Source organism: Podarcis erhardii, assembly GCF_964252035.2.
Source record: "Podarcis erhardii genome assembly, chromosome: 6".
NCBI classification, from domain to species: Eukaryota; Metazoa; Chordata; class Lepidosauria; order Squamata; family Lacertidae; genus Podarcis; species Podarcis erhardii.
In genome coordinates this window covers 49721600-49735216 of record NC_138510.1, presented here as the reverse complement: position 1 = coordinate 49735216, position 13617 = coordinate 49721600, and the positions used below count along the sequence as shown (strand labels likewise).

General features: G+C 45.7%; 1 protein-coding gene and 1 long non-coding RNA gene across 9 annotated transcripts in view; one reads left to right on the top strand and one right to left on the bottom strand.

Annotated features, from left to right (window-relative positions):
* The window catches only part of LOC309344461, a 124311-nt gene that overhangs the window by 75494 nt on the left and 35200 nt on the right, over window positions 1-13617 (top strand). The window lies entirely within an intron of this gene.
* The window catches only part of KCNC4 (potassium voltage-gated channel subfamily C member 4), a 66804-nt gene that overhangs the window by 24480 nt on the left and 28707 nt on the right, over window positions 1-13617 (bottom strand). The window contains exon 4 of one of the 8 annotated variants that reach the window (XM_081866826.1): window positions 11949-12264. The exons of 3 other annotated variants lie outside the window; for them this stretch is intronic. In XM_081866826.1, coding sequence (XP_081722952.1) covers window positions 12101-12264 — 164 coding nt within the window. In that variant the 3' untranslated portion in view covers window positions 11949-12100. Of the gene's footprint in view, window positions 1-11948; window positions 13103-13617 lie in introns of those variants that run through there. 4 more of the 8 variants (XM_081866833.1, XM_081866831.1, XM_081866829.1 and 1 more) reach the window with 4 other exon arrangements.

Below are 13617 nucleotides of genomic sequence, written 5' to 3'. Positions count from 1 at the left end.
ATTGTATCCAAATTGGCAGGGAGGTCATGGCGGAGCAACAAGACCTTCTCCACAAAAAAAGCTCGCAAATGCCTCACAGCTGTGTACCAAATTGTTATTTAAATTTGGCTGTCCCTCAAGGGACGTTAAAGACCTAATTATACTAAATAATTGCGCCGGGCGAGAGCTAGCAGATTCAATGGAGGCCGAGAAGTAAGACTTCTTAGCAGCCTTCACCGCCATCTCGTAGGTTTTCATAAAAGCCCTATAAGATGTTCTTGAGGCTCCGTCACAGGTACCCCGCCATACTTGCTCTAGCCGTCTGAGGTCCCGCTTCATTTTCCAGAGCTCCTCGGTAAACCAGGAAGCCCGATTTCTGCGGGGTCGCAGAGGGCGCTTAGGTGAGATCTCATCAATGGCTGCCAGGAGCTGGATATTCCAGCCCTCAACAAGCTCAGTCAATGAGTCGCCAGGGGGAGCAAGGTCCCGCAAGGCTTGGCGGAATCTATCAGGGTCCATCAGCCTCTGCAGGCGAGCCCAAATTGGCTCGCCACCTAAGCAGGGTGGGGGTGGAAAATCAATCCTGGCTTTCAGAGTGTAGTGATCAGACCATGGCACCTTCATCGAAGGAGACATGATCACATCTATACCTATGCCAAAGATCAAATCCAGCGTGTGGCCTGCTTGATGTTTGGGGCCCGAAACAAACTGGGAGAGCCCTAGTGTCGCCATGGAAGACACCAGGTCCAGAGCCTGTGAGGAGGAAGTGGCATCAGCATGGATGTTGAAGTCCCCCAATACCAATAGGTTAGGGAACTCCAAGGCCCAGCCGGCCACCACCTCCAGTAGGCCTAACAGGGTGGCTGCTGGTGCGCTAGGTGGCCGGTACACCAGCCAGACAGCCAAGCTCTCCTTGGAGCCCCACACTAGGCCAACACATTCAAAGATATCTCAGCGAATCCTTTTGAGATTTAAAAGTAGCAAGCAAAGTTTAAACATTAAAAGTTAAACCTTAAACAGTATTTGTTGTGGCAAAGCATCAGAGGGGCAGGCAATCTCTGAACCCTTCCCCAGAGCAAGATATGGGTGATCTGCTGCTACTGAAGAGTCCTGTAGGAACACAGCTGACCACTATGCTGCAAGAACAAGGGGGGGCAGCATTCCTAGAGAGCTAAATGGTGGTGGTGGGTGTTCAAATTCTATGCCCTTCCTAACCAGCTGCCTGATGTGAAGACCTCAGTGCAGCGAAGAAATGGGTGGACCTTGCTGAGGAAAGGAAATCTTAGGATGCTGGTGGTTCTCCATGAAATCTGACATGGATGCAGCAGGTTTGGGGGCATCTGTTGCAGATTCACAGTGCTAATGCTTAACCTGCATGTTTATAAAAAAGGTAAAGGACCCCTGGCAGTTAAGTCCAGTTGCGAACAACTTGGGGGTTGTGGCGCTCATCTCGCTTTACTGGCTGAGGAAGCCAGTGTTTGTCACAGACAGTTTTTTCCGGGTCATGTGGCCACCATGACTAAGCCGCTTCTGGCGAAACCAGAACAATGCATGGAAACGCCGTTTACCTTCCCGCCGGAGCAGTACCTATTTATCTACTTGCACTTTGACGTGCTTTCGAACTGCTAGGTTGGCAGGAGCTGGGACCAAGCAACGGGAGCTCACCCCGTTGTGGGGATTCGAACCGCCGACCTTCTGGTCGGCAAGTCCTAGGCTCTGTGGTTTAGATCACAGCACCACCCACGTCCTTGCACGTTTATAAATGCACACAAATATTACACAATGCCAGTAAGCCTCCAATGACCTCCTACCAAAGCAAAGCAAACCCGGACAAGCACTGCACCCCTGAAACACTGCATGATTTTGAGAACTGGGGTGTATGCAAAAGTATGTTCAGCCTCAGGGTAGGACATTACCCATTCAACTTTCTGTTGTTCTAATATTGAAATTGTTGTCCTTATTCTATTCTTGCCACTTGTCTATTCTCATTTCATCTACACATTTCTGATTCCTTCCAGGAATGTCTTTGACTCTCTCTCAAGAAGGTCTTTGGGTTTTTGGATCTATGAAAAAAACAGAGAAATACAATTTGGGGAAATGTACAGTGCTTCCATGGATGCCTTTTAAAGCCTGTTTTCCTGCAGGGGATCTTCAGACCAAGAATCCTAATTCTTGTTTAGCCTGTATCTCCCAGATGGAGTTTATTAAAGACATTTGCTTTGTGGAGATGGACTGTATGACATTCTCTAAGCTGCTTAGGTTTCTGTTGGGCCATATTTCTACCTGTGTAGCCGCTTTCTGACAGGAAGTGCTGTTGCCCTGGAGCTGAGTCTCCATGGTAACACTCGCTTTTCAGACACTCAGTTGAAAATGCTAGTATGAAGAGAGCGAGACTCATGCTGGAATACTGATTCAACCCAAGTGTCTGTAGCACAGACTGAATTTTAATACCACTCAGCTACCCCATGGGCTAAAAATACACACCATTCATTCTCTTCCTGAACTTCAGTAAGCATCTTAAACCGACTCTGCTTTTGCTGTAGCTTCTGCTGAGATTCAGAATTTCTATGAATCAGCTACAATTAAGCCAGACTGGAACACGTGAAGAAGTGTCCCACCAAAGAACTGAAGACTAGATTAGGAATTTGCCATTGTTCATGGGAAAATGAAATGGGCTCTTACCCTAGGAATAAGTGAGGTGCATTGCAGTTAAATCTATCTAGTCTATCTAGGCTAGGAACACTGTGTACTTCTTGTTTGCGTCTCGAGGCCCCAAGACCCACCCCCAAAATAAATACACATGGACACTTATATTAGTCTAAGTTTTGGGGCAAATTTTGGCCACAACTTTATTGAAATACAATCACGTGAGTGGTATTGGCTTAGGCATTGACTCCCCACTATAACTGACTCCACCTCTCAGGGTGATCGTTGAATGGGGTAAACCAAACGAGGGAGCAAGGTCGATGAGTACCAACCTAAGCTCACCCTGGGGTTCCTGTGGTCGTGGCATGGCCCTAGCCCCTCAAGTGGACTTCGGACAAGATCCAGGACCCCCAGAATCCTTTAACAGAATACCCAGTTCCTGGAGGGGCAGGTGATGGCTGCACCTTCCCTCCCCACAATCCAACTGAGCCAATGCCCACCTTACAAGTTGTGACGATTTGCTAAGGGGTAGGCAAAAACCAAATGGCTAAAGCCAATCTGCCAAATTGAAAAAAAATTCCTACCCAGGCCCTGTTCCAAAACAGGCAACCCAAACCAAAGCAAGGGCAAGCAACTCTACCTAAACTAGGGAGGGAGGGCAGGTGTTCAGCCGTGCAAATGCAAGTGCCCCACTTGCATCACACTGCTGTTTTTAAAGCCCCTGGGATCACGCCACCTATTGGCTATTGGCTAAAACTGCCTGGCATGATCCCAGGGGAATGGCCAGAACTTCCTGCTCCCCCCCCCCATTTTAACCCTGTCAGGTGAGCTCTTGGGTCCCGAGCACAACCAGGACCCTCTGTTCTGAGGAACCCATTTCTGAGATAAATATATTTCCATAGCATTTCTGACTGTACGCTGCAATTATTATTATTGTTATTAGATTTTACTGTGTAGTGTGGGCATCTCATGAGAGTGCTCTTCCAGCCTAGAAGGTAATTAAACAGAACTTAACTTTTAGTGTTGGTATGAATAAAGCCACTGGGTTACATCCATAGAATCATAGATTTGTACAGCTGGAAGGGACAGGGAGGGTCATCTAGTCCAACCCCCTGCAATGCAGGAATCTTTTGCCTAATGTGGGGCTCGAACCCACAACCCTGAGATTAAACAGTCTCATGTTCTACCACCATATTTAAACAACTAAATGTTACTTAGAGTAGACCCATTGAAATAAATAGAACTATGTTGTTATTACACAGCAATAAACAAACAACACGTACATTTAAACCAGTATAAAACAAAAAGAAGAATCTAAAACATATTCATATATATATTTTTTTAAGCAGGGTTAAAACACCCACTGAAGGAGACCACAGATAATTTAGATCCAAAGGCCTGGCAGAAAAGAAAGTCAGGTTCATTAATTTCAGTGGGTCTCCTCAGAGTAAGATCAGCATTGAATCCTCACCTATGACTTTACTTTGTCCTACTGAAAGCAAGACCTAGCCCCAGCGAACTTTAGCTGGATCATGACCATTCATCACCTCCAGGGACAATGTCACATGATTTCATGTTGCAATAAGTTCAGGCACTGGCCTTGTTTCTAGTTTCCATCTCACTGTGCCAAGGCACAGCGAAGATGTATGGAACAAAGCTGTGGCTTTCTGCTTCTCCTTTTAAGGGCACTTGAAAGAAGGGAGAACCAGCGACCTTTGGAGAGGTAGCATGGTTAAACATGACAACCTGAACAAATTCTCTTTGGCAGTTTTCAGTTTCTGAAAGAAAATATTCTCTTTTCTTCACTGAGTGCCACCACTGTTGTGTCTTGCTTTAATTGAGTTCAGTTGCTCAGATCTCTGCTTCGCACCCCAGGTATTTCTGCTTGGCTGGGATGTGTCTTTGAACTCTGATAATGCCTCTTGCTTGTCTGGATGGAGGATAGAGAGGAGAGTGTGATTTGCAGGAGAGGGCAGTAGGTCGTGTGGATCTGTGCTGCTCTCCTGGCTTCCCAACACAACCTCTTGCTGCTGCTTCCCAAGGGAGAGAGGCAAGGCAGCAGGACGCTTGGCGCAGTGGCTGGAGGATCAGATTGGCTCTGCCGCCGAATTCACACTGTGCCAAGCTCCCTGCTGCCCTGCCCTGGAGTCATAGCTGTCAACTTACAGATTTGAAAATAAGGGGCCAGCAGCCTCGAAAATAAGGGACCAGCAGCCAAAATAAGGGATTTTCCAAGCACAGGTATGTTCAACTTCTGAGCCCCTCCGAGCCAAAGGCAGAAAGCCCAGCCAGCAGCCAAACAAAGCCTCAAGCGGTGGTTCCCACAGCGCAGCAACCCGGCAAAGGAGATGCAGCAAGGAAAACCACCGTCACCTGTCCGCTGGGAAGCACTGAGCAAAGGCGAGTCCCCAGGCAATGCAGCTGATTTGATTGGCACAAGGCATGCAAGCTCCACCCCCAGTCATTCTTAGACTCCTTATTGGGTGAGCAGTGCAGCCAAGCAACACAGTTGGAGCCTCCCTCCTCCCTGGCCGGCAGGGAGGGAGGGAGAGAAGCTGCTTCCTTTGAAACCTGGGAAATTTAAGGGACATCATCAATAAGGGACAGCAGTGGGACACAGCGCTGGGATAAGACTTTTCCGCCAAATAAGGGACGGTTGACAGCTATGCCTGGAGTTTGTCTGCAGACAGCTTTTCTGGGCCATGTGGCCTGCATAACTGAACCACTTCTGGCACATGGAACACCATGACAAGTGTCAGAGCACACGGAAACACCGTTTACCTTCCTGCTGCAGCCGTACCTATTTATCTACTCATGCTGGTATGCTTTCGAACTGCTAGGATGGCAAGATCTGGGGCAAAGCACTGGGAGCTCACCCTGTAGTGCGGATTCAAACTGCTGACCTTAGGATCAGCAAGCCCAAGAGGTTTGGTGGTTTAGACCACAGTGCCACCTGCATCCCTCTTGGTAAGCAGCAGCAGCCCATGGTGTTGGGAAGCTGGGGGGGGGCAGTGCAGCCCCCCCACCTGACACTACTGTGCAAATGTGTGTAGCAATGAACCTAGTGTACAAAAGTAAAAATTACATGTGTTGCTCTGTCCACCACTGGTATGTGGTCCTCTGATTAGAACATGATGCAGAAGGGCAGATTTTGGTTGAACATTAGTAGAAGCATCTTCACAGCAACAGCAGTCCAGCAATGGAAGTAATTACCCAGAGGCTGGGTGACCTCTCTCTCTGTCTTGCAGCAGAGGTTGGACAGGCATGTGTGCATTTGAAGAATACGACCCGTGAGTTTTCTCCTTTCCATGCCAAACTGAAACTGATGGCATGATGTTTCCCCCATAAGGCAGCAACAATCTAGGCTCGGGTTTCAGTTTCTCTCTTTGATTCTTTGCCACAAGTTTGCGATTAGGCTACACAAATACTGTCTTTCAGTTCTGATTGGGGGGAAATATGTCTGAACTGTGCACTAGAAATAAAAAAAACAAAGTTGACATCTGTTTGGATTCAATCCTGTTAGATGACGGTTTGGGTTGTTTTCCTAGATCAAAAGTCTTTGTCTCATCAGCTCTTTTGAGCCCCCTTTCAAAGTACTTTTCTTTACCAAAATGTTCTCATTATATTCAGCAACTACTCACAAGTTCAAAAAACCCAGGCATGCTGAGTGAAGATTCTATTTTGGGGTTTGTGAATTCATTCCATTGCTTTCTGTGCTTTCTTCTTTTCTCTTCCTCTGTGTCTGTCTCATGGCCTTTTATCTCCTCTCCTATGCTAGCTAGCTCCCATTACCTTTTAGGTTTCACCTATTTCCTCCCTTCCTTCTCCTCCTAAGATTCTCTGTAAAATTCAAACACTCTCAAAAGGCTGCTAATCCCTCTTCTGCCTAGTTTGCTTGTCCCCTTTCTTTCCCTGGGAATTGAATCAGTACTTTTGTCTGCTTAACAAATCTATACACACTCCCCTTTGATATTGTCTAGGTGCAAATTTATTCCAAAAGACAATGAGCTGCCATTTGTCCTCTATACACACACTTAAGTGAACATATACAAGAATCATGGGAGGCCTGGTCAACAGCCCTATCCACATTTTGCTTTGGGTTGTGTGGGTAGGCTGAATGCTTGGACCCCTTTGTAATTCCTGGCTCTAGTGCATATTCAATTGCCAGAATAGACAGGTAAATCGCCTGGGAGATGAGCCATTAAAAAGTCGATGGGAAGGTAATGGGCCATTAAGAAAGCCAAATGAGAGGGGGCCCTGCCTCAACTCAGAGATAGTTTAGAAGACAAAAGAGAGTTTTGAAGTAAGTAGAGTTTTAAAGTTGAGTTTAGGATTTGGCATTTTTGCATGATGTCTGGTACATGTGACATTCTGTAAAAGGAAGCAGGCTGGAGAGAGAGTCTGAACCATGGCTGAGGTCAGTTTGAGTCCAATAGTGCAGCTATGGGAGAAGCAAGACCCTCCTGGGATGTCCGTACAGTGGTGCCTCGCAAGACGAAAAGAATCCGTTCCGCGTTTCTCTTCATCTAGCGGTTTTTTCATCTTGCGAAGCAAGCCTATTGACGGCTTAGCGGATTAGCGCTATTAGCGCCTTATCGGCTTTTAGCGGCTTATCGGCTTAGCAGATCAGCTGATAAGTGGCTTAGCGGCTTAGAAAAGGGGGGGGGGAACCTGCAGGAACTCGCAAGACATTTTCGTCTTGCGAAGCAAGCCCATAGGGAAATTCGTTTTGCGAAGCACCTCCAAAACGGAAAACCCTTTCGTCTAGCGGGTTTTCCGTCTTGCGAGGCGTTCGTCTTGCGGGGCACCACTGTACTGTGAACCCCTCCACCGTAGGCTCAGGTTGTATATATGTGTAAAGAAACAACACCCCAGTCTCTTTTGTGCCTCATTTCCAAAAGGAAACATGGACCCTGTGTAAGCACCTGGAACCCCTGGAATCTCACACTGCTAGGATATTGGGGTGGTGTGTAACAGTATCTTTGCAAAGGAGAAGGGTGGGGAGAAAACCATAAAAAGTTGGGGCCCCCTCTGGTGACCCTTTGGCCTCGAGGGACTCCATTAGATGCTCCACCAGGCCCAGTAGCTACCAGCTGCTGCTGAAGAACATTGTGAATGCCTTCTGGCCCTTAAAGCCTGACTGGAATGCTTGATATTTTAGACACTGAATGCATATAGTTTGGGTACATCGAACCCGAACTTGAGGCTCTTGTTCCAGGAAGTAAGACCTGCAAATAAACCGAGCTGAAATATTTATTTGAGTATATAGAGGCAGTATGCAGTGTATGGGGCATTCTCTGGAATTCTTTGTCTCAGTGTGGCCATCATAAGTGAGCCATTAAGCATGGTACATTAGAACCTTTTAGTATCATCACCATGTTTCATCTTGTAATGAGCACCCGCTCTATAAAAATATTTTCAACACACAGTCAGGTCCCCCAAAGAAATGCTTAGGCCCATCCCAAATCTAACCAAACACACACACACACACACACACACACACACACACACACACAATATCACTACCCCAGATATATGTGTTTGCCTAGTCCCACGGTTCATGTTGCAACCTAGCTTTTTGTTAACACCCCACCCTTCTAGCACCGTTGGCTCATCTATGTAAGAAGGAATTTAAGGCAAACCATTTGAATTCCACTCAGCACAAGCTTTCACTGTGTTTGACGGAAGCATTCCTAAGTGCTGGTAGAAGGCAGTAAGTGTAAATGTATAAAGGAAGTAAAAAGAGTTTCCTTCCACTGCCAATCAAATTTGGCAGGCAGAGGGATTTGGAGAAGATTCAAACGACAGCTCCTAAGTCTATACGGAGATGTCATTAATGCACGTACAATCTTGCTGGGCTATGATATATTTACAGAGAGTTGGAAGTGTTTCCCAATATCTTACCCTTTGGTGATGAAATTGCAAAAATGTGTTTCCTTTGCAGTGTATCTGTCGAGAATAGTAAAATGTCATGTAGGGAGCTGGTGGAACAGAACCTCTGCAGAGCAACTCTTGGTAGTATAGCCAAGAGTGTTTTGGGTCACAGCAGAGTTCTGAATATTCATGTTCTAGTCGAATCCAGGGACTTCTAGTCTTTGCATGAGCAATTACAATTGACAACTTAAAGAAGGTTTGGATAGGTGAAAGGTAAAACAGAAATTTGAGGGTGGGGTGAGTAAGAAGAGGAAGGAGGAAGCCACAGGAAAGTTCAGGGAGCAGGTGGCATACAGGAGGGAGAGGTACAGGGAACCCGAAACAGTAAGACAAGAGCACAGTCTGTGGAGTTTTGGTGCAAAAGCACTGCTTATACAAAGCAGGGAGCTTTGATCTATTCAGTATTGTTTGAGGAATAGCAGCAAACAGTGACCGTCTTACAGGGATCATACATGGTATCCAGAATCAAGTTATTTTGGCTCTTGAAGCACAAACTCCCCCAAGCCTTTTCACCACCCCCTGGCAATAAAAAAAAAACATACAATCATAATAAATTAAGTAACCCTTTGACATCCAAAATCAGCATCTCGAGGCAGATGCCTCATTCTGCCTAATGGAAGCATATACTTAAGTAAGCATGCACAGTTGCATTTTTAGCTGTATCCTTTGAGTCACTAACCTTGGTTAATAGTTTGATTCCTCCACCATTCTAATGTTCCTTTTATTTCACTGGTGTCAAGTTGGATTTGAATGCTAGAGTGTGAGTTTCATGACAGATTCATTTAAGGAGCATTGTGTACTTAAATAGCTCTTTTGGCTTGTCCACACTGTAGTTTACTGTGTGTTTGCATTCCCATTTAATTTTTATAGTCCACATAACATTACCCTCCAACAACATAATTCTTTCCTTGTAAATTTGGGGTTTACCTGATAGAGGTAATCTGATAAATTATGGAGACTCAAGCTTCCAACCACTTCACTCAGGGTTGCAGATTATTTGTTTCATTCTTTTGGGGTGGGTGGATTAATTTTCACTTTATGCTATTCCGCTTTCCATGTCTGCTATTTCCTCATTGCTTCCATTACTTTTCTGGCTGTGCTTGGAATGATTTCCAGTGGGGTTTCTTTTTCTCTCTCTTTTGATCCATCAGATTTGCACAAAACCAGAACACTGCACAAGCAAACAACATAAAAAACTCCTATGCCAGAATCATATATTGGGCAGCAGTCTGAAAAATTGTGTGCTGAGAATTTACAGTTTCTAGTAACATGCTACATGCTAGTAGGGGCACATCACAAGCTTGTGTGTGTGTTTCTTTGGATTCCTCAGATTTGCACAAAACTAGAAAACTGCACAAGCAAATCTACAATTTCCTGTGCACTTTTGCATATGTCTTGGGTAGACAAAGACAAAACAAGGTGCACATGCATGCCCTGTCATTACTTAATTGGCATAATGGAATCAACAAATCAGAAGGCAGATAGAAGCACAAAGGGGAATGCCTACTGGTAAGAACAGGAAAGATTGAAGTTGCTCTTCAGTATTCATTCAAATACATGTGGGAATGGACTACATTGGTCTAATTTGCACGGGAGACAAGTGGATAAATTGCTAAATAATGCTCAAATGTGGACAAGCCCTTCAACTTACCTGGACTTAAACCAGTGCCTTGGTCACTGAGTAAGCTGGTACCATGTACAGAGCAGCTCCCATATTTTTCTCAGGCATCAAAAGTTGCATCTGCTTATATTGATCAGCAGCAATTTTGGAAACAAGCCCTGCTGTATAATATCATTAGCACCCCAGCAATGCCTTCAATGTCATTATGGACCCAGCAGTGCAGCTTTCAGGCCATCCTGATTTACAAATGGCTTTTCCCCATCTCAGCGGGCACTATACAGTTTCTCTCTGTGCGTCAGAGAGTTTTTATCTGTAATTGAGGCTTGGCCATCAGCCACAAAGCCTGGATTGCTCAGGATTTGATGCTGTTTTTCTTTCCAGTTTAATTGAGGGCCTTGGCTTCAGATGAGCAGGGCTGGTGCCAGCAGCCAGAGAACCTTGGCAGCTCTCCAAGGTCCTTGGTCTCTAGGGCAGGGAGATACAATAAGGGCTGAACCCAGTCTGCTACTGTTGTTGCCAAAGATGGACCTCAGATCAGAGATGAGGGACAGCTCAGTTCTGGCTCTTGTCTACAGCTTGTTGCCTTCCTGCCCACAGCAGAGGAAGAGAAGGATGCTGCTGCCGGAAAGCTGGAAAGACATTTCTCTCAGTCAAGGTCTGGCACTTGAGGTGAAAAACAGCAGCACACTCTGGAACTCGTGGATCTGGCAATCTCTCTGGCTACCAGCTGCATTCCTAGAACTACAGCACCCACTCGCACTTTGTTAGGGTCCTCACCTTGGTCCTCCTGACACTTCCTCACAGGGTCCTCTTGATCTGGATCATCAAGGGTGCAACTGATGCTGAGAAGCAGCAGTTGTAGCCTTAGGACTTTTGCAGCTGGAGAAAGAGTGTGCCGGGGCGGGGTGGCAGAACGCCCCCCCTGTGTGTGTGTCTGTAAGATTAAAGGTGCAGACAAGAAAAGAGTGCTCTCCTGTGGAATGTGTTACTGAAGCTACAGTTTCACCTCAGTTCATGGCAAGCAGCAGGGCTGGGTAGGGTTTGGGTTTAAAGCAACATTCCTCAGTTCCAGTCCCATTTCCTTGAACAACCTCAGGCTTTGTGAGAGTTAAGCCACCCGGCTGAGACACTCTGCATTTAACACAAACAGAGCAAGCTCTAGCACTGCATTGCAATCTGTGGGAGTTGGATCCAGGTTGCTGTGTATAAGGACTCCCCAGCTATGCAAACAATCTAGCATAATAGTTTTGGGAAGGAAGAACTGCTAGAGTTATTGTGTGATGTAGAAACATGTAATTGTTGGGGAATGGAATAGAAAAGGGGCATGTCTGTGCTTGGCCTCTTGGCTGAATCGCACCAACCTCAGCCCCATCGCCACCACCCTGCCTGGAACTTCTCAGGCCTCCATAGGGAGGCTGCCAGCTGACTTAGCCAATTCCACTGCTGCTGATAAACAGATAGCATGTGGTGACATCCTTGTGCAAGCCCTTTCAATTAAGCAAGGCTACGAAGTCGGGTTAACACATGAAGTGAGCTGTGCAAAAGAGAGTTGGTGTGTGCCTTCGGTTTTGCTGCAAGAGCACTGCACTGATGCTGCAGGATGCAGGATGCAGAAGACGACCATGCCACGGGCATCAGAGTCTTCTTGGCTAGATAATTACAGTCCATATCACTGGCACAGCAGCTCAGTAGAACTTCACTCTAACAGCTAGGTGGCTTGAACCTTCCCAGTAACCCAGAATAAGGCAACAGCAGGAATACCCAAAAGTTAGAATTCAGCTCCCACATCTCTTTATTAAGATTTTTAGGTACAGTTCGACAGGAAGAGGCATGTGTACAGCACAGGAGATAATAGTACTAAATACTGTCTGGGATGCAGTAGTAGCACTGAGGGGGAAACAACATAGCAACCTCTCCAGTTTAACAGTCCTGCCTTTTTCCTGTTATAATAGTCCACAAAGCTAGTTTGTCAGGACTTCTCCTCTCAACATCTCGTGGGTTCCAGTTCCCAAACAATTCCACGAATATCATTTTTAGAAAGGGAACATTTCCATTGAAGAAGTCTGGCGCACATACGGCAGAGTCTAAAAAAACAAGAGCTGCAGACAATGCTTGGCACTTACATACTGAAGCATCTGCAGGAGCCTGCAAGAAAGTTATCTAAGATTAGCAACGTCCATCTATGACAAGGTCCAGGAACCATTTAAGTTACTACAGTGGAGCTCAGTAGCTATGCCAGCCAACAGGTCAGTTAACACAATAAAAAAGAGAAAGGATGCTGCTGCTGATGGAAGAGAGTTCAGGTGCTGGTACAGGACGAGAGCCCATGATGACACTGGCAGTGTGGAGAAACCCTGGGATGCCCGTGAGATGTTTTCACACACTGAATACATAGCAAGCAGGATTACAGCAAACAGGAAGGTCCTCCCATCTTACATTCTCCCAGTTTACATTTCTAACAGGATAATTGCTCGAGCCAATCCCAGCTTCTAGTGACAGTCACTGAGGATTCAACAGTCCTGCAAAAACAAGCATTTTCAGATTCCATCCCAGCAAAAGATTCCAAAAAGGGGAAAAAGAAAAGAAAAGGGGAAAAATAGTTTTCCAATCAATGCTTCATGTATGCTTGTCTCTGTGTCCCATGACAAAAGCTTTCCTCGGAGCTGGTTAGACAGGAAGGCATCTTTTCAGCTCTTTTGATTTAAGAGACCTGGCACTGAAAACACTGTTAGATACTTTTTTTTCCTCCCATTGATTCCTAGACATGAATGGCTTATAAAAAAAACAAAAAACATAGTAAGGGAGAAAATCAGAGCTGTGCGCTGGAGAATCCAGAGGTGCTTCAAAGGGAAGAGCGGTGGTGAGTCATTCGGCCTTCTAAAGGCTGGAGAAACTGCCCAGACAGCACATATGGTAGCTTGGCTGAGTCAGAGGGAGAAGACAAAAGCTCAGTGGAGACTGACAGCACCATGCCGAAGCAACCACAGAAAGGGTTAAAGCATTGTTACCCTACCTGTATGCCCCCGACCCTGGACAAATGCCTACTAACACCATATTATCATTTTATAGACAAGAAGTAGGACCTTCCAATGAATAAAAATTGTTTTCATAGTAGCATCTGTCCAAAGCCAGGACAGACTCCATGCTTCAGACCTCATGTAAGGATTTTGGAGCATGTATATTTCTGTACAAGTCACTAGTTCTGCACAGAGTGACTATTCTTTTTTTTTTTAATATATTTTATTAAGGGTTTTCTTGTTTTACAGTGTAAGTGTAATGCCTCGTGTATTTTTTTTTCTCGTGTAACATTTTTACAAATCCATTTCATTTGTTGAGGCATTAGGGGGAGAAGAAAAAAGAAAAGAAAAAAAAAAGAAGAAAGGAGGGTGGAAGGAGGGGAGATGGATGGGGGTGGGGTGGGGTAGCGGTGTTTCTAT